This window comes from Pongo pygmaeus, chromosome 1 (genome assembly GCF_028885625.2).
Source record: "Pongo pygmaeus isolate AG05252 chromosome 1, NHGRI_mPonPyg2-v2.0_pri, whole genome shotgun sequence".
Classification (NCBI taxonomy): domain Eukaryota; kingdom Metazoa; phylum Chordata; class Mammalia; order Primates; family Hominidae; genus Pongo; species Pongo pygmaeus.
Window position 1 is genome coordinate 189,530,981 of NC_072373.2, and position 26,858 is coordinate 189,557,838.

The 26,858-nt window shown below is 37.3% G+C and overlaps 1 protein-coding gene across 24 annotated transcripts in view; it reads left to right on the forward strand.

Annotated features, from left to right (window-relative positions):
• The window catches only part of SCMH1 (Scm polycomb group protein homolog 1), a 242,035-nt gene that overhangs the window by 99,874 nt on the left and 115,303 nt on the right, over positions 1–26,858 (forward strand). For all 24 annotated transcript variants that reach the window (XM_063665596.1, XM_063665586.1, XM_054492597.1 and 21 more), the window contains one exon: positions 25,671–25,759. In XM_063665596.1, the coding sequence (XP_063521666.1) occupies positions 25,671–25,759 (89 nt within the window). The remainder of the gene's footprint in view (positions 1–25,670; positions 25,760–26,858) is intronic.

Consider the following 26,858-nt stretch of genomic DNA (forward strand, 5'->3'; position numbering starts at 1 on the left):
CTTGTTTAAAAACCTAAGTCATTTGTCTTTTAAATTTCCTAAAATTATATTTTGTTGATTGTATTCTTGTTGTATCATTTAACATGTTTCTGTGTCCTCTAGTTCCTAAAATTGGTAGCTAAATCTAGAGACTTGATCAGATTCTGTTTCAATTTTTTCATAAGAATATTTCGTAGGTGGTGGTATTTATTTCTATCAAGAAGCATGTATAGTCTGGTTGTCTCTTGTTTTATAATGTAATATAATGTAGCAGCCATTGCTGCTCATAGTCTAGATCAGGGTTGACATTTTCTTGACAGAACTGATAGTGAATATTTTAGGCTTTACAGATCATACATTCTCTGTTATAATTACTTAGCTTTGTCTTTCTGCTAAGGCAGCTGTTGACATTACATAAACAAACAAATAGAGTTGTGTTCTAATAAAACTTTATTTACAAAAACAGGTTGTCAGCCTGCCAACTGTAGTTTGCTGCCCCTGATTTAAATCTATAATTCATATGGTTACAAAATGGAAAAATTTAATCCTGCCATTCTGTCTACGTAAATTAATGGAATACATCTGTTAACATAAACTTTCATCAACTATTTAGTTATTTTGAGATATAGTTCACACAGGAAAAACAGTTTAAATGCATGCTTTATTTCTTTCTTTACCAATTTCCAATGAATTGGTTTATTAGCATCCTCCAAAAATATTTAAGGAGGATTTTGTTGTTGCTTAGTATCATAAGCTCAAAACTTCATACATATTTGTTGTGTTTCACTCCATCATGCCAATTGTCCTTATTGATGCTTGAATTATCCCATCTTTTGCCAGAAGGAAACTTATCAAGTTGTCTCCTGACTCTTTTATATACTGTTTGATACTATTTGGTAGCTCTCTTGGATTTTTGCAATTTCAACATGTTCCAGGTTCATCTTATATATTTTTTGCCCCAAATATGGAATCAGCTAGCTCTTATAGGTTCCTGGGCTCCTTTTATTGGGAAATGGTATTTAGAGACCATAATCAGATCACTAGAGTGCTCAATGCTACTAGGTTGGTCATCCTTTCTAGTCTTTTTGGTATAGCGAGGCAGGAACTACCTTTTTAAAAAGATTATTGGCCAGGCGCAGTGGCTCATACCTGTAATCCCAGCACTTTGGGAGGCCGAGGCAGGCAGATCACAAGGTCAGGAGATCGAGATCATTCTGGCCAACATGGTGAAACCCCGTCTCTACTAAAAATACAAAAATTAGCTGGGTGTTGTGGCATATGCCTGTAGTCCCAGCTACTCGGGAAGCTGAGGCAGGAGAATCACTTGAACCCGGGAGGCGAAGGTTGCAGTGAGCCGAGATTGCACCACTGCACTCCAGCCTGGGCAACAGACTGAGACTCCGTCTAAAAAAAAAAAAAAAAAAAAATTATTGGGGTAAAATATCATTGGTTCAAATTGATACTTCTCACTAAGGGACAGAGGTGTTTTTACCTACTTCATCTCTACTACCTTAAATTTGAATCTCCTTTGTACCACAACAAAACCCTGGTTCTCCATGTTAACACAGTAACTCATTTGCTTTATCCCATATCACTCATCTAACAGTCTCAGAATAACAATACCAACACTACCACCAGTTTGATTATTGACAGTGTTTGAGTTATTTGCATTTTTTCCTTACTCTTAAGAAAAATACAGACAAATAATGTGTTATAAGGTCATTTAGATTAGTTTCTGTCAGAGTGACTGTACCACCAACTTAATAACTAAGGTTCATTTGCTTCATTTTATTTATTTTGTGGAATTGCTTTTTAAAATTTAATTTTGCTTTATAAATACATTATTATATATAATTCTGAAATATATATAATTCTGAAAAGTCAAGTCTATAAAACGGAGTATATTCAGAGAAATCTCTTTCACCTTGTTCTTTCCTTCTGCCATAGGTAACCACTTCTTTTTAATCCTATAGTTTATCCTTCAGTTTTATAAAAAATATAGGCGTGTGTGTGTGTATGTGTGTATCTATCCCCTGCCTTTTTTCATTTAGTGATATGTCCTAAAGATGACATTGCAGTAACATGGAGATGCTCTTCATTCTTACACTGTAGTGTGTTATTCTTGCACTACTTTATGAATCACTATTTAGAAGCATTTGAGGCTATTAAAAAATACAAGTTCCCAGGGCACATAGTGACCATGTAAATCAAATATTTCGAAAAATTCTCCAGAAACCTACAGATCAAGAAGGAAACAATCCACCCATAATTTATGCCTAAATGTAACTAGGAGCCAAGAATGCCACAATTATCAGTTACTTTTTAATGGGGATATAAAGATCTGAAACCAGCAGAGCCAGTACCAGACCATACATAACAAAGAATTTATGTAGGTGGAAATTGTATAAAAAAGGGAGAGAACAATGGGGGCCTAACAGAGCCAAAATTGCCCCCAGAATGAGATAGTCCCACCCAGAATGGGAAATACTGAGAACAGAGCTAAGATCTTGTGGATTAGAGCACAAACTATTGGAATTGGAAAGGAGAGTCAAAGTTGAAAGTGGACTGGAGATGGCAGTCCTGGGGAGAAAACTTCTTCTGTGGAAGAGGGAGACTTAACGTTGAAGGGAAGAAAAGACAGCAAGGGGTAAAATTTAGGATTATACAGAATAAAAGGCATACCATTCTTCTCATCCTATCTTAAACAGGCCCATCTATTAAAGAAATTGTATTTCACTATGCCAACTCATGACCCAAGTTCCCTGCCAATAGAACCTTTTGTTTTTTGCTGGTCTGGGAAAATTTAAGATATATAAAAATGGTGAGAAAATAGCACTTGAAAATTTATAAAAAGCTTCAATATGAAGAAAAACATAAGATGAGGATAAAACCATTTCAACTGCTGAAAATGCTTCCAAAACCAATGACTAATCAGAGGAAACCTGTTGCACAGCAACTCAACTTGAGTTAAACAAGTCTTGGCAGATATGAAAAAAATACCTTGAATCATAGGTTGTAAAAGTCAAGCTAGAAATGCACAATAGACAAGAAGATATGAAAATAGAATTGTCCAAACTCAAGAAAAAAAGACAAAATTATCTCAGTTGAAGACTGAATTCCAAGGTGAACAACAGGACAATAGACTCAACTGAAAATGTAATAAGGGACATTAAGGAGGGAAATAAAAAGCCAAGAGAATAAAAATAAATATTAGAAAAGGTTAAAAAGTATCTCAAAGGAACTGTTAGATATAGAACATAATGAACAAAAATCCAATATGTATATGTACACGATATGTATATGTATGTATAACTGAAGCCCCAGAAGAAGATAAACAAAACAATGGAACAGAATTAACACTTAAATAAGAAATTAACACTTAAATAAGAAAACTTTCCAAAAATTAAAGCAGACCTTTATATTTATAGGACCTACTTTTGATTCAGATTGGTCAACTCTAAGACATATGTTAGTAAAACTATTGTATTCTAAGAAAATTTCTTCTAAACTTCTGGCAAAAAAAGCCAAGTCTTTTACAAGGTAAAGAAAGTCAAGTTTGCAGCTGTTTTTCAGGTATTGAGGTTATACTGAAATAGTTTTCAGCATGCAGAACTCAGGGAATATTATAACCCCAAGCCCATTGTGAGGAATAAATTAGAGAAAGCTCTTCATCAAAGCAAGAGATGATCAATTTAAGACAAAAACAAAGCAAGGGACAAGGGTAGAATAGTGTGTGTGTGTATCAGGCTCAGTCCAGTGAAGAGAGAAACAACACAGTAATTTGAACATAGAAAGTTTAACATAATTGTTAACTATAACAGAGGATTGGAGTAATGAGGGATCAGTTAGTAAAGGAAAGATAACTCTAAAGAATATATGAGTAGCAAACATAAAGAAAAGCCAGACCCTGAGGCTGAGGTAAAGTGCCCAAGGAAGAGCCTCTCCTCCCCCATCCTCAGGGCTGAGGTATAGGGCTGTGCTCTCTCAATGACAGAGAAATCACTGTGGTGCTATGTTGGTGGAACTTGCTAGGAACTCTCCTCTATGGTGGTCAGGAAAGCTGTTCGTTGAGAGGTATCTCTCTACAGTAACTCTACTATGAAACCACCCAAGGTGAGGGTAAGGATGCTGCTGCTTAGAAAGAGATGCAGACAAACGTTCTAATGAAGGGTCAACACAGCTCTTTGAAGGCAAGACAGGTCAAGAGGACAAAAAGTAAAACTATGAAAGGCTTCAATAAATCAGGTAGATCGTGGGTGTCTGTGTGTGTGTGTGTGTGCGCACATATGTATGCATGTCAAACTTTAGATCCTTATAAATGATCTGCCTTGAAATTTAAAAATCTAAATAGCTCTTAGTTGAAAAGGGGAGACATAAACAAAGTTTGCAAAATTCCTAAAACACGATGATAATAAACATCATACATCAGAATTTTGAGATATAATTAAAGCAGTACTTAGAAGAAAATGTATAGCCTTAAATATTTAACATCAGTAAAAATGAAAGGATGAAAATTGGGATTTAAATTCTCAACTCAAAGAGCTAGAAAAAGAATTACAAAGCAAGAAGAAAAAAAAAGATAAAGGAAATTAATGAGGCAGAAAACAGAAAAGCAATAATTCAAAGTTAATTCAAAGTTAATTCAAAGTACTGGTCCTGGCCGGGCATGGTAATTCATGCCTGTAATCTCAGAACTTTGCGAGGCCAAGGCAAGAGGATCACTTTGAGGCTAGGAGCTCAAGACCAGCCTGGCTAACATAGCAAGACCCTGTCTCAACAAAAATGTTTTTAAAAATTAACCCAGCATGGTGGCATATGCCTGTTGTCCTAGCTTTTAGGAGGCTGAGGCAGAAGGATTGCTTGCACCCGGGAGTTTGAGGTTACAGTGAGTTATGGTCATACCACTGCACTCTAGCCTAGGCCACAGGGTGAGATCCTGTCTCAAAAAAAAAAAAAAAAAAGAAAAGAAGATATACAAAAGTTTTCAAGGAACTGCACCTACAGTAAGCACCATGTGTAGATTATTTCACAGGGAAATTACCAAACCTTAAGGAGCAGATAGTCTTAGTGCTACTTGAGTTGTAGTTCAACAATACCCAGCAGAACTTTCTGTGATGGTGGAAATATTTTGTATCTGTTCTATTCAGCATGATCCTCACAGCCACATACAGCAAGTGAGTAAGCACTTGAAGTGGCTACTGTGACTAAGGAATTGAATTTTAAATTGTATTTAATTGTAACTTAAAAGGCCTTGTATTAGTCCGTTCTCATGCTGCTATAAGGACATACCAGAGACTGGGTAATTATAAAGGGAAGAGGTTTAATTGACTCACAGTTCAGCATGGCTAGGGAGGCCTCAGGAAACTTACATTCATGGTGGAAGGGGAAGCAAACACATCCTTCTTCACAGGGCAGCAGGAAAGAGAAGAATGAGAGCTGAGCAAAGGGGGAAGCCCCTTATAAAACCATCAGATCTTGTGAGAATTTACTCATTATCATGAGAATAGCATACGGGAAACTGCCCCCATGATTCACTTACCTCCCACTGGGTCCCTATCACCATATGTGGGGATTATGGGAACTACAATTCAAGATGAGATTTGGGTGGGGACACAGCTAAAGCATGTAAGGACTGATGTGGCTAGTGGCTGTTGTACTGAACAGTATCATTCTAGATCACAGAAAAAGTAGGAAAGCATCTGAATTGTTTTTATGAGACACATAGAACTTTGATGCCTAAACCTGATTTATACACATGTGCACACACACACATACAGATGTATAATCTCATGTATGAATACCGTTATAAAAATCCTAAATAAAAGGAATTAGGATTTAACATATTTAAAACAACAATTCATCAAGACATAATAGTAGGTTGAATTTTGGGGAGAATGAAAAGATTTAACTTTAGAAAGATTAACTAATAGAATTCAACATATTAGAAAAGCTAAGGAATAAAATCATATGAGCTTAGACAAAATTCAACACACTACTAGCAAAAAAAATAATAAACCAGAAAATGGGTACTATATACTTAACTTGGAAGAAAGTAAGTTTATACCTCAGTACTAAAGCCAACATTTTACTTAATGGTTTAAAATAACCTGATAGAAGGAAGATACGTGGAAGACAAACTCCCATTTTCAATAGCAGGTAAGGGGTGAGGGAAAACTAACAAATGTGCGAAACTTACATAAAGAAAACTTTGAAAAACCTGACCAAAAAGCATGATTAAAAAATAAGTCATAGAGTAGACTTTGTCTAAATTAAGAACTTCTGCTCTTCAATAGACACTGGTAAGAGAATGAAAATACATATTGATTTTGTATCCTGAGACTTTGCTGAAGTTGCTTTTCAGCTTGGGGCTGAGACAATGGGGTTTTCTAAATATACAATCATGTCATCTGTGAACAGAGACAATTTGACTTCCTCTTTTTTTAATTGAATACCCTTTATTTCTTTCTCTTGCCTGATTGCCCTAGCCAGAACTTCTAATACTACATTGAATAGGAGTGGTGAGAGAGGGCATCCTTGTCTTGTGCCAGTTTTGAAAGGGAATGCTTCCAGTTTTTGCCCATTCAGTATGATATTGGCTGTGGGTTTGTCATAAATAGCTCTTATTATTTTGAGATACATCCCATCAATACCTAATTTATTGAGAGTTTTTAGCATGAAGGGCTGTTGAATTTTGTCAAAGGCCTTTTCTGCATCTATTAAGATAATCATGTGGTTTTTGTCATTGGTTCTGTTTATGTGATGGATTACGTTTATTGATTTGCGTATGTTGAACCAGCCTTGCATCCCAGGGATGAAGCTAACTTGATGGTGGTGGATACGCTTTTTGATGTGCTGCTGGATTCGGTTTGTCAGTGTTTTATTGAGGATTTTTGCATCGATGTTCATCAGGGATATTGGTCTAAAATTCTCTTTTTAGGCTTTGGTATAAGGGTGATGCTGGCCTCATAAAATGAGTTAGGGAGGATTCCCTCTTTTTCTTTTGCTTCGAATCCTTTCAGAAGGAATGGTACCAGCTCCTCTTTGTACCTCTGGTAGAATTTGACTATGAATCCATCTGGTCCTGGACTTTTTTTGGTTGGTAGGCTATTAATTATTGCCTCAATTTCAGAACCTTTGGTCTATTCAGAGATTCAGCTTCTTCCTGATTTAGTCTTGGGAGGGTGCATGTGTCCAGGAATTTATCCACTTCTAGATTTTCTAGTTTATTTGCATAGAGGCGTTTATAGTATTCTCTGATGGTAGTTTGTATTTCTGCGGGATTGGTGGTGATATCCCCTTTATCATTTTTTATTGCATCCATTTGATTCTTCTCTCTTTTCTTCTTTATTAGTCTTGCTAGCAGTCTATATTTTGTTGATCTTTTCAGAAAAAAACCAGTTCCTGGATTTATTGATTTTTCGAAGGGTTTATTGTGTTTCTATCTCCTTCAGTTCTGCACTTACCTTAGTTATTTCTTGTCTTCTGCTAACTTTTGAATTTGTTTGCTCTTGCTTCTCTAGTTCTTTTCATTGTGATGTTAGGTTGTCGATTTTAGATCTTTTCTGTTTTCTCTTGAGTGAACTCCCATTCACAATTGATACAAAAAGAATAAAATACCTAGGAATCCAACTTACAAAGGAAGTGAAGGACCTCTTCAAGGAGAACTACAAACCACTGCTCAATGAAATAAAAGGACACAAACAAATGGAAGAACATTCCACGCTAATGGATAGGATGAATCAATATCGTGAAAATGGCCATACTGTCCGAAGTAATTTATAGGTTCAGTGCTATCCCCGTCAAGCTACCACTGACTTTCTTCACAGAATGGGAAAAAACTACTTTAAATTTCATATGGAACCAAAAAAGAGCACACATGACCAAGACAATCCTAAGCAAAAAGGACAAAGCTGGAGGCATCACGCAACCTGACTTCAAACTATACTACAAGGCTACAGTAACCAGAACAGCATGGCACTGGTACCAAAACAGATATATAGACCAGTGGAACAGTACAGAGGCCTCAGAAATAATACCACACATCTACAACCATCTGATCTTTGACAAACCTGACAAAAACAAGAAATGGGGAAAGGATTCCCTATTTAATAAATGGTGCTGGGAAAACTGGCTGGCCATATGTAGAAACCTGAAACTGGACTTCCTTACACCTTATACAAAAATTAACTCAAGATGGATTAAAGACTTAAATGTAAAACCTAAACCTGTAAAAACCCTAGAAGAAAACCTGGGCAGTACCATTCAGGACATAGGCATGGGCAAAGACTTCATGAGTAAAACACCAAAAGCAATGGCAACAAAAGCCAAAATTGACAAATGGGATCTAATTAAACTAAAGAGCTTCTGCACAGCAAAAGAAACTACCATCAGAGTGAACAGGCAACCTACAGAATAGGAGGAAATTTTTGCAATCTACCCATCTGACAAAGGGCTAATATCCAGAATCTGCAAAGAAAAACAAATTTACAAGAAAAACACAAACAATCCCATCAAAAAGTGGGCAACAGATATGAACAGACACTTCTCAAAAGAAGACATTTATGCAGCCAACAGACACATGAAAAAATGCTCATTATCATTGGTCATTAGAGAAATGCAAATCAAAATCACAGTGAGATACCATCTCACGCCAGTTAGAATGGCAATCATTAAAAAGTCCAGAAACAATAGATGCTGGAGAGGATGTGGAGAAATAGGAACACTTTTACACTGTTGGTGGGTGTGTAAGTTAGTTCACCCATTGTGGAAGACAGTGTGGCGATTCCTCAAGGATCTAGAACTAGAAATACCATTAGACCCAGCGATCCCATTACTGGGTATATACCCAAAGGATTATAAATCATGCTACTATAAAGACACATGCACATGTATGTTTATTGCAGCACTATTCACAATAGCAAAGAATTGGACCAACCCAAATATCCATCAATAATAGACTGGATAAAGAAAATGTGGCACATATACACCATGGAATACTATGCAGCCATAAAAAAGGATGAGTTCATGTCCTTTGTAGGGACATGGATGAAGCTGGAAACCATCATTCTCAGCAAACTATCACAAGGACAGAAAACCAAACACTGTGTGTTCTCATAAGTGCGAGTTGAACAATGAGAACACGTGGACACAGGGAAAGGAACATCACACACTGGGGCCTGCTGGGGGGTGGGAGGCTGGGGGAGAGATAGCATTAGGAGAAATACCTAATGTAAATGATGAGTTGATGGGTGCAGCAAACCAACATGGCACCTGTATACCTATGTGACAAACCTGCACGTTGTGCACATGTACCCCAGAATTTAAAGTATAATAAAAAATAATAATAATTGAAAAATTAAAAAAGAATACAGGCCACAGACTAGGAGAGAATATTTGCAAATCACTTAACTATCAGTAATATTCTCCAAATTGATCTATAGATGCAGTGCAGTCCCTATCAAAATCCCAACTGCCTATTTTGCAGAAATTGACAAATTGGTTCTAAAATTCTTATAAGGGACCCAGAATAGTCATAGCAATCTTCAAAAGGGAAAACAAAGGTGGAAGACTAACATTTTCTGATTTCAAAACTTATTACAAAGCTGTGGTACTGAAGACATTGTGGTTCTGGCATGAAGACAGACATATAGATCCGTGAATTAGAATTAAGAGTACAGAAATGAACCTACCAATTTATGGTCAATTGATTTTTCACAAGGATGCCAAGACAGTTCAATGTGATTTTCAACAGCTGGTGCAGGAACAACTGGATATTCACATAGAAAAAAATGAAGTTGGACCCTACCTCTATGCCATATGCAAAAATTAATTTCAAGTGGATCATGGACCTAAATGTAAGAGCTAAAATGAGAAAACTCTTTGAAGAAAACAGGAGGAAATCTTCATGACCTTGGATTAGATAATATAGCACCAAAAGCACAAAAAACAAAAGAAAAAATAGATAACTTGAACTTCATCAAAACTACAAAGCTTCATCATCAAGGACTGAAGAGACAGCTCACACAATGGGAAAAAATAGCCAAATCCATGTAAGCAGAAAGTAGATTTGTGGTTTCCAGAGTCCAGCTTGAAGTGGGGATGGGGAGTGGCTGCTAATAGGTATTGGGCCTCTTTTTGGAGGAGTGATGAAAATATTTTAAATTAGATAAAGTGATGTTTGCACACTTTGTGTATTCACAGAGTACTAAAAGCCATTGAACTATATACTTAAAAGAGTAAATTTTATGGTGTGTGAATTGTATCTCAGTGAAGCTAATTTTTTATACTTACATATCTAATTCAGTAATGCTAGAAAAATGACATATACACATGCAAAAAAATGAAGTTGGAACTTAACCTTACACTATATACAAAAATTGTATACTCAAAATTGATACTCAAAATGTATCAAAGGCCTGAATGTGGGGGCTAAATCCATAAAACTCTTGGAAGAAAAGCTTTATGACATTAGATTTGAATATAACACCAAAAGCACAGGCAACAAAAGAAAAACATACATAAATTAAACTACATCAAAATTCAAAACTTTTGTGCATCAAAGGACGCTATTGACATAGTGAAAAGGCAGCCCACAGAATTAGAAAAAAAATTCACAAAACATACATCTGATAAGGGGTTAATATTCAAAAAATATTTTTAAAAACTCCTGCAACTGTGTTATTCAAGGTTTATGATATTTAAAAAATTAAAAATAAAAACTCCTAAACCTCAACAACAAAAAACCCATTTCAAAAATGAGCAAAGGACTTGAACAGATTTTTTTCCAAAGAAGTTGTACAAATGGCCAATTAGCACATGAAAATATGTTCATGATCACTAATCATTAGGGAACTACAAATTAAAACTGCATTGAGATGACACTTCACATTCATTAGGATGGGTATTAGGAAAAAAACAGAAAATAACAAATGTTGATGAGGATGTGGAGAAATGGGAATGTCTGTTGCTGGTAGGAATGTAAAATGGGAGTTTCTCAGAAAGTTAAAAATACCATGCACTTGTAGTCCCAACTACCTGGAAGGCTGAGGCAGGAGGATTGCTTGAACCCAGGAGTTCGAGGCCAGCCTGGGCAACATAGTGAGACCCCACCTATTTTCTTAAAAAGTAAAAGTAGAATTCTGTGATTCAGCAGTTCCATTTCTGGGTATATACTCAGAAGGACTGAAAGCAGGGACTTGGGCAGATATTTGAATACCCATGTTTAGCAGCATTAGTCACAATAGCCAAAAGGTAGAAGCCACTCAAGTGTCTGTTGATGGAAGAATGGATAAAGAAAATGTCACACATATGCACACACAGAAACAGAGCGGGGCTGGGGAAGAGAGAGAGATGCAATAGGAATATTATGCAGCCTTAAAGAAGAAGGAAATTATAACACATGCTACAACATAGGTGAACCTTGAAGACATGCTAAGTGAAATAAGCCAGTTATAAAAGCACAAATATTGTATGATTTCACTTAGATGAGATATCTAGAGAAGTCAAATTTATAGAGACAGAAAGTACAATAGTAGTTGCCAGGATCTGGGGGAGGAGGAAGTGAAGAGGTTGATAATAGGTACAGAGTTTCAGTTGGGGAAAATGAAAATGTTCTGGAGATGGATGGTGGTGATAGTTGCCCAATAATGTGAATGGACTTAATGTCACAGAACTGTACACTTTAAAATGATTAAAACTGTAAATTTGATATATATTTTACCACAATAAAAAATTACCAGGCATGCAAACAAGCAAGAGAAAAACTAACCAATTATAATTAGAATCCAGAAATAACACAGATTATAGAATTAATAGACAAGGACATTAAAGCAGTTGTTTATATTGCATATGTTCAAGAAGATAGAGGAAATCATGAGCATCATGAGTAGAGAAATGTAGGATTTAGATTTAAAAGAACCAAATTGAACTTTAGAGGTAGAACATACAATATAATATCTCAAGTGAAGAATAAACTGAATGGATCCACAACATATTACTGTTGGAATTGCTGCAGGAGGAAGATCAGCAAACTTAAAAACAGCAGTATAAACTATCCAAATGAAACACAGAGAGAAAAAGAACTGAAAAAGAAAGCATCAGTGAGCCATGGAACAACTTCACGTAGCCTATAACATATATAACTGGAGTCCTGAAGGAGAGATAAGGAGCACATAAGAAGTTATTAGAAAAATAATGCTTGAAAAATTTTCGAATACTATGAAAACTATAACTTCACAAATCAGAGAAGCTCAATGAACCCTAAGCAGGAGAAATATGAAATAAACCACACAAGGCACATCATCATCAAATTGCTGAAAACCCACGATAAAGAGAAAAGTCTTAAGAGCAGCCAGAGAAAAACAAGCACATGATACATAGAAGAGCAAAGAATGACAGCAACTTCTCGTCAGAAACAGTGCAAGCCAGAATACAGTGGAGCAGCATTTTTAAGTTCTAAAAGGAAAAAAAGTTGTTAAGCTAGAATTCTATACCAAGCAAGAATGCCTTTCAAAAATAAAAATGAAATGAAGACATTTGCAGACATATAAAAGCTTAGAGAATTAATCACAAGCATATCAGTACTACAAGAAATGTTAAGTGAAGTCCTTCAAGCAGGAAGAAAATGATAACATGGAAAAAATGGATCTCTGCAAAGCAGTGAGGAAAATTTGTAGGTAAATATAATAAAATTTGTAGTGTACATATAATAATTCAAAAATAGCTCGGAACTCCTAAAAAAGAAGAGCAATGTGCAGAGAGTAATCCCATTAGCTATTAAAACATACTTTAAAGCCTCTGTAATTAAAATTATATGGAACTGGCACATGAATAGGCAGACTGAGCAGTGTAAAATAAATAGCAAATCCAGAGATAGATCTGACTGTATATGAAAATCTGCTATATGATAAAGGTAGTGTGGTAGTCTGCTGGGGCTGTCAGTGAAATACCACAGACTGTCTGGCTTAAACAACAGGATTTTTTTTTCTCACAGTTCTAAAGGCTGGAAAGTCCAAGATCAAGGTTCTGGCAGGGCTTGGTTTCTGCTGAGGGTCCTCTTCTTGCTTGCAGACAGCCATCTTATGGCTGCCTTCTCACTGTGTTCTCACAGGAGAAGGAAGAAGGAAGGGGGAGAAGTGGAGGGAGGGAGAGAGCTCTTCCTCTTCTTATAAGGCCATAGTTCTATCAAATTAGGGCTCTACCCCATGACTTCACTTAACCTTCATCATCTCCTAACAGCCCTGTCTCTGGGTACAGTTATATTGGGGATTAGGACTTCAACATATTAATTTGAGGGATGGAGATTCAGTCCATAGTGGTTGGCATATTAAATTGGATAAAATTGACTTTTTCATAAATGACATTGGGATAAGTTAATAGCCATTAGGAAAAGATACAATTGAATCCATATATCACAGCATATGTCAGAATAAACTGCACGTGGATTAGAGATCAAAATGTAAAAAAAAATGACTATATAAGTACTAGGAAAACACAAATTCCTTTATAAACTTGGGGTGGGGAAAGCCTTTTTAAATATGATTCAAAATCTAGGTAGACCGACAAATTTGACTTTTTAAAACATTTTTAGGGGAAAAAAATACTCCAAGCAAAGCTAAAAGACAAATGATAAATGGGAGAAAATATTTGCAACATAAAGCACAGATAACTCTCCCTAATTCATAAAGAACACTCATAAATAGAAAAATAGAAAAATTTTTTAAGACTAAAACCTATAGAAAAATGATCTTAAGGCATGAGCAGTTGACAGAAGATATACAAATGGTCCTCAGACATATGAAAATTCACACCACTCATAATAAAATAAGTGCAGATTAAAACCACAGTAAGATATTCTTTCTTACCAGATTGACAAAAATTCCAAAGCTTGAGGAGACAGCAATGCTGTGGGGAAATAAGGGTTCTCATTTTTTTTTGCTGGGAACATGCAGAATGGTACATTTCACACTGGAGAGGGAGGGCATACAATTCAGCAGTATCTGAGAAAAACCACATATGCATTTATTAGTTGACCCAGGGATCCCACTTCAGGAATTTGATTTTAAAGATGTACTTCCACAAAAATAAAGCAACATACACATGGTTATTTTTTGCAACATTAAGAGATTGATTGAATGTAATATAGTACATTCACACAATGAAGTACCATTCAACCATAAAATAGAATGAGGAAGATCTCTGTAAACTAATATGGAGTGATTTCTAAGATATATCATTAATGTGAAAAAAGAAAGTTGCAAAAAGTATATATAATACACTAACTTTTGAGAAAGAGAAGGGGAAATATGTATGTATACACGTACGCACACATATAACACATGAGAGTATATATTTTAAATTTATTTTTGTAAAAAGAAACACAAGAATGTCAAGCCAGAAAATAATGAAAAGATCACCCATTAGGCATGTCTTGGAATAAGGTAGAAAGTACTGGGATAAGAGTGAGGCTTTTGAGAATACCTTTTAATATTCTTTTGACTTTTGAACTAAGTATTTTACTTAATAAATAAAATTAAACTAAAAAAGATTAACAAAGCAAACCCTAAAATTGGTTAGAAACAAACAAAACTGAATCAAACAGATATAATAACCACATTGAAAAAACTATTAATTCAAATAAATTTTTAATATAGAACCTTCACAGTACACCTTTAATATAGGGCATATTCTAAGGAAAAAATGGACTGCAAAGAAATTTTGACTCCTTAATAATGTTTGTGGTTTTGGCATGGTTATCTGAGACTAATTTGCAGATATTGAAAATAGAGCAAATGAATAAATAAGATTCTAATATGGAAAAAGATGAGGAAGAACCCTGTAGTATTGGATTTGAATTGGAGAATATCTGTATCTACTCTGGCCTTTAAAATATATTTATATGTATGCATCCTATTCAAGTAATACATATATGTAACATATGATTTGTATGTGTGTGTGTATATACATATGTATTTTCCAAGCACTGTTCATTGAAAAGGCCTAGAAGCAATTACATCTCAGTAGCAATGACGACACCTTGATTTTGGTTTCTAAAAATCACCTGATACACCTGTAATCCCAACACTTTGGGAAGCTGAGGCAGGAGGACCCCTCGAGCCTAGGAGTTCGAGACCAGCCTGGGCAACATGGCAAGACCCCCATCTCTACTGGAAAACATTAAAAATGAGCTGGACATGGTGTCACGCACCTGTGGTCCCAACTACTTGGGAGACTGAGGTGGGAGTATCCCCTTGAGTCTGGGAGGCCGAGAGCTGCAGTAAGCCATGATCATGCTATTGTACTCCAGCCTGGGTGACAGAGTAAAACCTCTTCTCAAAAAAAAAAAAAAAAAAAAATTAAAGTTGGAGAGAAGAAATCTCCTTTACAGAATTCCAGCAAATAAATATAGAAGGAATGAGGCTGGGCACAGTGGCTCACACCTGTAATCCCAGCACTTTAGGAGGCCGAGATGGGTGGATCACATGAGCCCAGGAGTTTGAGACCAGCCTGGGCAACATGGTGAAACTCTGTCCCTACAAAAAAATACAAAAATTATCTGGGCATGATGACACACACCTGTAGTACCAGCTACGCAGGAGGCTGAAAAGGAAGAATCAACTGAGCCCGGGAAGTCGAGGCTGCAGTGAGCGGAGATCTCGCCACTGAATTTCAGCCTGGGGGACAAAGCGAAACCCTGTCTCAAAAAAATATATAGAAGGAATGAGAGAAAATTACTTTTTTGCAACTATTTTAATAATTGAGTCAGGCAAGAGTAACCAATAAATGTTAAAACTATTAGGTAAAAAAACATACTGAGGAATAGGATATTTACAGTCTCAAAGTTTCTCTCCACTGATTGCCCGTAAATTACAAAGAGAAATTACAGTGAAGAACACTGTCAGTCACCTCTTAACATGTGATCAAATTTTGTATCTTCAGTAGACAAATTGACATTATGTGCCTCCTGCAGTATTGCAATGAGAAATACTCCACATCACCTGTATAATATTTTTTATCAAATCTCTTTAGCAGGCCAGGCCTAGCAGTTTATGCCTGTAATCCTAGCCAGCACTTTGGGAGGCTGAGGCGGGATGATTACTTGAGCCCAGAAATTCAAGACCAGCCCAGGAAATATAGCAAGTCCCCCATCACTACAAAAAATAGAAAAATTGGCCAGGTGTGGTGGTGCACACCTTTAGTCCTAGTTGCTCAGGGGGATCACCTGAGCCCAGGAATTGAAGGCTGCTGTGAGCCATGATTGCACCACTGCACGCCAGCCTGGGCAACCGAGCAAGACCCTGTCTCAAAATAAATAAATAAATAAGCTCTTCAGCATGAATGTAATTATGAGGAAACGATCAGAAGAAGTCCAAACTGTGGGACATTCTGTAAAACATAATCCAGACTCTTCAAAAATGTCAGTGTCATACAAAGCAAACAAAAGGCAACAGGACTATTCTACATTAATTCTACGTTAAAGGAGACTGAAGAAACATGACAACCAATTGCAGTATGTGATTCTTGATTGGATCCTGTATTTAAAAATCAACAGTTTTAAAGAATATTTTAGGGACAAATGAGAATATTTTTAATTAAATTTCCTGAGTGTGATAATACTGCAATTTTGTAGGGGAATGTCTTTTTTCAAATATACTGATATATTTAGGGGTGAAGTGTCATAACATCTCCAACTTTCATATAGTTCAGGGGTGGAAGCATTAATATATGTAGATGAAAAGCAGATGTGGGAAAATGGTAATAGTTGTTGAATCTAGTTGAAGGGTACATAATTGTTCATTATATAGTTTTTGCTATTTTCTCTAGGTTTATAACTTTTCAAAATAAAATTTAAAAAATAAAATTATATATATATAATTGTACATCTGTGTGTGTGTCCATGTTCCCCAAGCCTTCTCTGGCCTTGTTTCTAGAGTTGCTGAATCAGAAGCTCTAGGTAATGGGGCTTGGGATTCTGCATGGCAAAATGGCTCTCCTGAGATTCTGACACAACTGGTCTATATTTGGAAGACATTGCTCTGGAAGAGCATCCTTTTCCATTAAAATCTTGTATGGTGTATATGTATACGTATGTGTGTTCTGTTCTCATAAGGGATATTACTCCCTTGCAGTGGAGTCCTCCAAGGATAAAGCCTGTAGTAGAGTAGAATGATTCTCCTCAGTTATCTCAAAGCTGCCACTCTTCTCCTCACAGCTCCCTGTTATTACTGACTGATTCTTCTACTTAATACTGTGATTGTCATTCTAACTGGTGTGAGATGGTATCTCATTGTGGTTTTGATTTGCATTTCTCTGATGGCCAGTGATGGTGAGCATTTTTTTCATGTGTTTTTTGGCTGCATAAATGTCTTCTTTTGAGAAGTGTCTGTTCATGTCCTTCGCCCACTTTTTGATAGGGTTGTTTGTTTTTTTCTTGTAAATTTGTTGGAGTTCATTGTAGATTCTGGATATTAGCCCTTTGTCAGATGAGTAGGTTGCAAAAATTTTCTCCCATTTTGTAGGTTGCCTGTTCACTCTGATGGTAGTTTCCTTTGCTGTGCAGAAGCTCTTTAGTTTAATGAGATCCCATTTGTCAATTTTGGCTTTTGTTGCCATTGCTTTTGGTGTTTTAGACATGAAGTCCTTGCCCATGCCTATGTCCTGAATGGTAATGCCTAGGTTTTCTTCTAGGGTTTTTATGGTTTTAGGTCTAACATTTAAGTCTTTAATCCATCTTGAATTGATTTTTGTATAAGGTGTAAGGAAGGGATCCAGTTTCAGCTTTCTACATATGGCTAGCCAGTTTTCCCAGCACCATTTATTAAATAGGGAATCCTTTCCCCATTTCTTGTTTTTGTCAGGTTTGTCAAAGATCAGATAGTTGTAGATATGTGGCATTATTTCTGACGGCTCTGTTCTGTTCCATTGATCTATATCTCTGTTTTGGTACCAGTACCATGCTGTTTTGGTTACTGTAGCCTTGTAGTATAGTTTGAAGTCAGGTAGTGTGATACCTCCAGCTTTGTTCTTTTGGCTTAGGATTGACTTGGCGATGCGGGCTCTTTTTTGGTTCCATATGAACTTTAAAGTAGTTTTTTCCAATTCTGTGAAGAAAGTCATTGGTAACTTGATGGGGATGGCATTGAACCTGTAAATTACCTTGGGAAGGATGGCCATTTTCATGATATTGATTCTTCCTACCCATGAGCATGGAATGTTCTTCCATTTGTTTGTATCCTCTTTTATTTCCTTGAGCAGTGGTTTGTAGTTTTCCTTGAAGAGGTCCTTCACATCCCTTGTAAGTTGGATTCCTAGGTATTTTATTCTCTTTGAAGCAATTGTGAAAAAGTCAGGAAACAACAGGTGCTGGAGAGGATGTGGAGAAATAGGAACACTTTTCCACTGTTGGTGGGACTGTAAACTAGTTCAACCCTTGTGGAAGTCAGTGTGGCGATTCCTCAGGGATCTAGAACTAGAAATTCCATTTGACCCAGCCATCCCATTACTGGGTATATACCCAAAGGACTATAAATCATGCTGCTATAAAGACACATGCACACGTATGTTTATTGCAGCATTATTCACAATAGCAAAGACTTGGAACCAACCCAAATGTCCAACAATGATAGACTGGATTAAGAAAATGTGGCACATATACACCATGGAATACTATGCAGCCATAAAAAACGATGAGTTCATGTCCTTTGTAGGGACATGGATGAAGTTGGAAATCATCATTCTCAGTAAACTATCGCAAGAACAAAAAACCAAACACCGCATATTCTCACTCATAGGTGGGAATTGAACAATGAGAACACATGGTCACAGGAAGGGGAACATCACACTTTGGGGACTGTTGTGGGGTAGGGGGAGGGGGGAGGGATAGCATTGGGAGATATACCTAATGCTAGATGACGAGTTGGTGGGTGCAGCGCACCAGCATGGCACATGTATACATATGTAACTTACCTGCACGTTGCACACATGTACCATAGAGCCTAAAGTATAATAAAAAAAAAAAAAAAAAAAATCCTAAAAAAAAAAAAAAATACTGTAATTGTTACTTCTAAAGAGGGCTGTCTAGAGCATAGTTCTCAAACTTGGCTACCTGTTAAAATCACCTAGGGAGCTCTTACAATTTTCAGGGTCTAGGCCTTAACTTCAGATCAGTTAAATAAGGATTTCTGGGAGTGGATCTGATGTATTCTTTAATGTTCCCTAGGGAATTCCAGTGTCCAAGTTTGAGAGTCACTGAGCTAGAGTAGAAGCTAGCCTCTAATGAGGCCCCTAGTCAAGTGAGTCACGAGCTCAGTGTAAACTGCTTACCCAGCAAATTTGGTCACATGCTTTAGTATATACAGTGACTTGAAAGGAATCCTTTGTATGTTTCTGTCACTGATCAATTCCTGGTGTGAATGCTCTTCTGTTACCTGCCACCAGAGGGCATGGACTATGATTAGATTATAGTCCTGCTGCTCCGCATGTATGTATGCATGTATTGAGGCAGAGTCTCGCTGTGTCACTCAGGCTGGAATGCAGTGGCACAATCATAGCTCATTGCAGCCTCGACATCCCCAGGCTACAGCAGTCATCCTGCATGAGCCTCCCACATAGCTGGGACTACAAGCACACACCACCACACCCAGCTAATTTTTTGTAGAAACAGGGTCTCACTATGTTGCCCAGGCTGGTCTTTAAATTTTGGGCTGAAGTGATCCTCCTGCGTCAGTCTCCCAAAATGCTGGGATTACAGGTGAAAGCCATTGTGCCCGGCCTTCAGCTCCACTCTTAAATCCAGTTTCATCAGTTAGCCAGTTTAAATAGATGGACCCTAGCTTATCCAGTGGTCCCATAGTCTTGGGAGCACCTAGAAGCACTTTAGAAGTGGTTCTTTATGAAGTTTTAAAAAATAAATCCTTGGTAAACACAGAGCACTTGCAGCCTGTGTTTGGAATTAAAAGAGATCTGACTTTGTAATATTAACTTAGCCACTCACTACCTTAGTTGTGTGACTACTGGTAAGTTGCTTTACCTTGACTTTTAACGTTGAGTTTCAGTGCCCTCACCTGCAAGATGATTAATAAATTCTTCCCCATGTGGTTTTTGTGGATTAAGTGGAGTAACATAATAAAGCGTTCATCAATTCTTGGCACCCATTTAATAAATGGAGGGTTTTTTCCTTAATTCAATAAAACTATCAAGGATTTTGTATTCTAGTTGGAGAAGACATACACATTAAACTTTTTAAAAAGAAAATTCCGATGGTGATAAGGGCTAGGAATAAAAAAGAAGGAAGCAGGATAGATTTAGGAGTCTATTTTGGGTAGAGTAGTCAAGGAACACCTTTCTGAGGAAGTGATGTCTCAGCAAATAACTAACTGTAAAGAGTTGATTAAAAGTTGTTTGAGGCAGAGGGAAACAGCTTGGTATATTTGAGAACAGAAAGACCAATGAATGGGGGTACAAGGGAGTGATAAGAGATGAGTAATGAGGAGTAAGCAAGGTCCAGATCATGTAAGCCTTGTAAACATGAGTAATAAAGAGTTTAGATCTGTTTTGTGTTGTGAAATTTGAGCATAGGTAATGTGACCTGATTTATATTTTTAAAAACATAACCATATTATTCTGGCTGCAAAAGTAGAGGGCTGAGGTCCAGTTAGAAGGCTGTTGGAGTTGTCTAGGCAAAGTTTGACTCTGGCTTAAATTAGGGTAATATAGCAGTAAAGATGGTGAAATGTGGGTTGATCTAGCATATATTAAGTGGGAAAGCCATCAAGACTTGCTGATTAATTGGGTTTGGTGGGTGATAGAAAGGGAAGAATCAAGGATGACTTCTAGTCTTTTTGGTCTGAGCACCTGGGTTTAATAAAGGGTGCCACCTATTAAACTGAGATGGGATAACTGGAGGAAAGAACAAGTTTGGAGGGAATAGTAGAATCAAGAGTACTGTCTTATTAAACTTATTCATTTTACGATTTCTTAGACATCCAAGTAGAGTTTTAGACTGAGGTAGTTGGATATATGAACATGAAACCCTGAGCAGAGGTTTGGGCTAAATATATAAATTGACAGTCATCATTTAACAGGAAGAAAGTGGGGACCAAAAAGAAGAGAGAAGCAATGACTGAGCACTGAGGTACTCTACATTTAGAGATTAGGATTTTCTCTTACCCACCTGTCCTTTTCCTTATAGACAGCCTAGGTCATTGCCTAATTTAAATAGAGCCTCAAATTACTGTTTTTATCTTCCTTCTTTTCTCTCTTTCACAAGTTTATGACTCCAACTCTTCTTACCTAGAGACAGTGTGGTAGGACTGAGTGATAAAATATTTGAAGATATTAATGTGATGATTAGTTATGAAAGCTCTGGAGACGGAGTAGTTGGGTTCAAATCCTGGCTCTGCTATTTACTAACTTACTAACTTTGGATATTTTACTTAATTTCTCTAAGCCTCAGTTTTTTCATCTATAGTTACAAAAATAATAGCCAGTGTTTATCTAACTCCTGCCTATATGCCAGGCAGTGTTTTAAGTCCTTTGCATGTATTAGCCTATTTAATCCTTAGAACAACCCATTGATTCTTATCCCAGGCTGTTGTTGAGGAAACTGAAGCTAGAGAGAGGTTTTGTAATTTTCCAAAAGTTATGTACCTGGTACGTGGCAAAGCTGGATTTAAATTCAGGCAGTCTGGCGCCAGAAACAGTGCTACTCTTCTAGTATCTGATTCAGAATAGTAGTAGTGATCCGCTGCAAATGCTTAGCACAAGGAGCTGGCTCATGATATGTGTACAATAAATGTTAACTTTTGGAGGCAACATAGTGTAATAAAAGAGAAAGTGTAATAAACATAGTGTAATAAAAGAGAACCAAATAAGAAGTCCTGGGGTTCCAGCCTGACAATGTAAGATTGGCTTGTGTGACCATGAATAAGTTTCTTAGCCTCTCTGGACTTCAGTTTCGTCATCTGCAATGTAAGATCTTTGTACTTCATAGCCTCTGAGGTCCCTTTCAATGTTAAAATTATCTGCTGTCTATGATTGCCCAAGAATATTGAGGTAAATTATGGATATACTTGAATTTGAAGGGATAGAGTCCCACATCACCTAGCGGATTGAGGAATAAGATACCTTGGCAATTTCTTGGGTTCAAAATATTTCTGCTTTGCCCCTGTACTCTTGAAGAATCCTGCTGGTAGTGAAACATAGTAAAGAACCACAAAGTTTGGTATCCAACCACCATATATTGAAATCTGCCTCCACCATTTACTAGCATGACCCTAGACAAGCTGCTTCTCTGAGTTTTCATTTTTTATCATCTGTGGAGTAGGGATAATAATAGTGCCTGCCCATGTTATTTCAAATATTGAGTAAGAAATGGCATATAAAATGTTTAATACATGGTAAACATTCAATATATATTAACTATTATGATAATATTGTAATGATTTCCAGAGCTGAGAGGATTTTTTAGCTCCTTAAGCTTCAGATGAGATAGAAACCCCTCAGTAACCCCTACCTCAAAAATGGAATTGGGAATTACATGGTTAGGCACTCTAGTCATTGATAACTATAGGCATTAAACCTGAATTTTCTAATTGTGCAGGCCTCCCTATACCAAGGTGTATAGACCACTTCTCTAAAACAGTAGTGCCTTGCTTTACCTTATCCGTAGGTGTACCAAACCACTCATGGCAAAGCTGCTCTGGGTTTGGCTTGCTTCAGCCCTTCCCTGACCTAAGGAGAGTTGTTTTCCCACATACACACCACGCTTGAATTTCTGGAGGGATTTAATTTTTTTAAACCATCGTCAAAAAAAGAGTAGCAGTTAAAAACCCAGCTCAAACCAGATTAGAGAGGGAAAAAAGGAGGAGGCAGGAATTATTAACTCATATAACCAAGAAGTCCAAGGATTTATCTGGTGTTGAGTGTCTGAGTACAGGGTTTTAAACACTATTATGTGTCTCCATCCCATGCCATACTTTGGCTTTATTCTCAGGTCTGTTCTCCACGTAGCAGTGCCCAAACTGCAAACATCCTTATGGGCATGTTCTCAGACAAAGAAGGATTTTCTTCTACAACGTCAATCTCATGTCAAAAAACAGCTGGCCTAACTTGGGATGTAGACACATATACACTCTTGGTCTAGGGGAATTTGATGCTCTTAAACAGCAGTGTGTTTTACCCCAAGGCCAGGTAGGTAAGGACCACATATGTGGTTGACGTGCCCACCAAATCATGTGGGGTTAGGGTGGGTTTTTTTTTTGGTTTTTTTTTTGCCCTAAAGGGAAAAAAAGCTGGGCAAGCAAAAAGGAAGTGATGGCAGTTTTAGATTGAGTGATGGGAAAGTCCACATTGCTGTTGATATGGATGGGCTGTCCCAAGAAATCTCTTTACCTTGGGAAGGCTGGCTTAGCCTAGCCAGCTTTGGGACTAAAAGTTTAAATAGTATGGAGTGATAACTCTTTTTTTATTTGCATTTCCTTGTCACCTCCTCCTCCTAACTTTAATTACAGTTATTAATTGATACTTTATTCCAAAAGCTGAATCTTCCCTTTTCATTTTACCCATACATTGCCAGTTTTAAAGTGTGGGCTCAGGAGTCAGATTGCCTGAATTTTAATCCTGTCTTTTCATTTGCTCACTTTGAAATCTTAAGCAATTTATTTAACTTCAAATAAATTGTACCTGTTTCCTCATCTATAAAATGAAGATAATATCTACCTCCTAGGGCTGTGTTGAGGATTAGATAGTCAATAGAAAGTGATTGGCATAGTGAACAGTAAAGTGCTCAATAGTATCAGATACTGCTGCTGCTGTTATTTCCAGCTTTGCAGCTTGGGTGCAGCTTATCTGTTCTTTTGTCTGGAGTGGGAAAGCTGAGGTAGTTTGGGAAATGCTCAAAAAGCATTAGGTTTTGTTATCTCAGGATGCAGAGTTGAAGCAAATTGAAAGAAGCACTTGGGGCTCTAATTGGAAGACCTAACTGTAATAATGATCTTATTTTTACAATTCATTGATAGATGATAATGGACAGTTAACCTCTCTAGGCTTCTTTTTACTCTTTTGCAAAATGAAGATTTTTGGATAGGACAATCCTTTCCAATGTCATTCCTTGGTCCTTAGTTGTTTAAGTAAACAATGAACTTCAGAAAGTATTTTGTACTCGGTGTGTGTATGTGTGCGAGACAGAAAGAGAAGTAGTGAGTTAGTTTACATTGAGAGGAACCAAAATGATTTACTTATATTTTGGGTTTATCGGTTGACATGTTTGGTTTCTTCTTAAGAGATTGTTAGATCCCCTTTCATACTCTACTGTCCAGATCATCTCTGAGTATTCGTTAATCCTATCACATCTTTTTTGGATTTTTCAAATGCCTAGAAAGTTTTCTAGGCATTATGTTATGTGTTCTGTAGTACTTGTCTTAGGAAACTTGGTTTGGAGACTCTGTCCCACTATTTACTTTACAGCATTACCTTGGACAAGTTACATTCTCTCTTACGTGCCTCATTTTCTTCATCTGTCTAATGAGGTGTTTCTCTTTTTTAACCCTTAAGTCCTTTCTTAACAGTCTGTGATTCTGTAACTATCACAGCATAGGAGTAGCTGGATTCCAAAGGCCAAACTTGATATCACGATGTAGGGTCCAGCACCACAGGATCGGTGGGTTTTCTCCCTGTGTGCGGAGACAAGAGAGTGTAGAAATAAAGACACAAGACAAAGAGATAAGAGAAAAGACAGCTGGGCCCGGGGGACCACAGCCACCAAGACGTGGAGACCAGTAGTGGCCCCGAATGCCAGGCTGCGCTGATATTTGTTGGATACAAGACAAAGGGGCAGGGTAAGGAGTGTGAGCCATCTCCCGTGATAGGTAAGGTCACGTGGGTCATGTGTCCACTGGACAGGGGGCCCTTCCCTGCCTGTCAGCCGAGGCAGAGAGAGAGAGGAGAGAGAGAGAGATAGCTTACGCCATTATTTCTACTTATCGGAGACTTTTAGTGCTTTCACTAATTTGCTACTGCTAACTAAAAGGCAGAGCCAGGTGTACAGGATAGAACATGAAGGTGGACTAGGAACGTGACCACTGAAGCACAGCATCACAGGGAGACGGTTAGGCCTCCGGATAACTGCAGGTGGGCCTGACTGACGTCAGGCCCTCCACAAGAGGTGGAAGAGTAGAGTCTTCTCTAAACTTTCCCGGGGAAAGGGCAACTCCCTTTCCCAGTCTCTAAGTAGCGGGTGTTTTTCCTTGACACTGACGCTACCGCTAGACCACGGTCCGCTTGGCAGCGGGTGTCTTCCCAGACGCTGGTGTTACCGCTAGACCAAGGAGCCCTCTGGTGGCCCTGTCCGGGCATAACAGAAGGCTCGCACTCTTGTCTTCTGGTCACTTCTCACTATGTCCCCTCAGCTCCTATCTCTGTATGGCCTGGTTTTTCCTAGGTTATGATTGTAGAGTGAGGATTATTATAATATTGGAATAAAGAATAATTGCTACAAACTAATGATGAATGATATTCATATATAATCATATCTATGATCTATATCTAGTATAACTATTCTTATTTTATATATTTTATTATGCTGGAACAGCTCGTGCCCTCGGTCTCTTGCCTCGGCACCTGGGTGGCTTGCCACCCACATCACCATTCATTTTTGAAACATACTTTTAATCTGTTGCCCATTATGCTTGCTGCAGGATTTCGGCTGAATGCGTCTTCTTGGCCCATGTTCCTTTTGAAGACGCTAAATGGAGCAGAGATGGCTCCCATCAGGATTTTCCACAAGGTAGGCTATCCCTCAGATATCACCAGCTCCAGGCTGCTTAAGGTCAAATATTGAGACTTTGATGTCCACATTTACTTATGGCCTGAAGATGCCTCCTCAGAAATTAGTTCAGAAGGATTTTTTAGTAGCTTATGAAGCAGCAATTATCCCCAGAGGAATATATTAGACTATAAGGTCCCATAGATTAGATTATATGGTCCCAGCTGCCAGTAATCTCTGTCTACCTGTCGGGCTTGTTAAGAAGTTAAAATGTATTATTAGTAGAATATGTTAAATGTAATACAAATCTAAAGGCGCTATTCTTATTATAGATCTTGGAGTTCTGTAGAGTTCATGTTCTAAACAGAGAAAAGAAGGAGACTATTTTTTTACTGCCTACGATATGTTTGGAACTTAATATATACTATCTCACGTAATACCCACAGCTAACTTTATGAGCTAAGAATTATTATTTCCATTTAATAGTTAAGGAAACAAATACTTTTGAATTAGGAGCTTGCTCAAGATCATATGGCTAGTAAGCGGCAGAACAGGGATCCAAAACCTGTATTTGTTATTGCTTCTCAAGAAGTGAGGCAGTGAGTCTATCAGTTGAATTTTCTAATGGGGTAAAAGTTACTGTAAAGGGTATTGAATTAGGTTTGCCTATGCTGCTAGTTAAGTCTCAACACTAAGAGCATCCTGCTTCTGAATTACCTAGCACTTATGTAACTCAGGAGTAGTTCTTGTATTCTTTGGGACTAGAAATAAAGATGTTTTAGACTTTGTTATGCCAGCTGTGCAGTAAAGGGATCTGCCAAAAGACTCCAAGTAGAATGTTTAACTTCTGGATCAGTGGAGGGGGAAAATAGAAGAAAACTTAGTTGATTGAAAAGGAGAAAAAAGAACTTTGGAAATTCAAATTAAATAGAAACATAGACAATAAGATAGTTGTAATAAATTCAGATACATCAATTATCACAAGAAATGAGCTTAAGCTCATTATAATCATACATAGATCAGATTTTTAAAAATCTAGCTATATGCTATGTATAAGAGACACTAAACATAATGACAAAAATGTTGAAAGTAAAAGAAATCTACAGAGGGTGGGGATGAT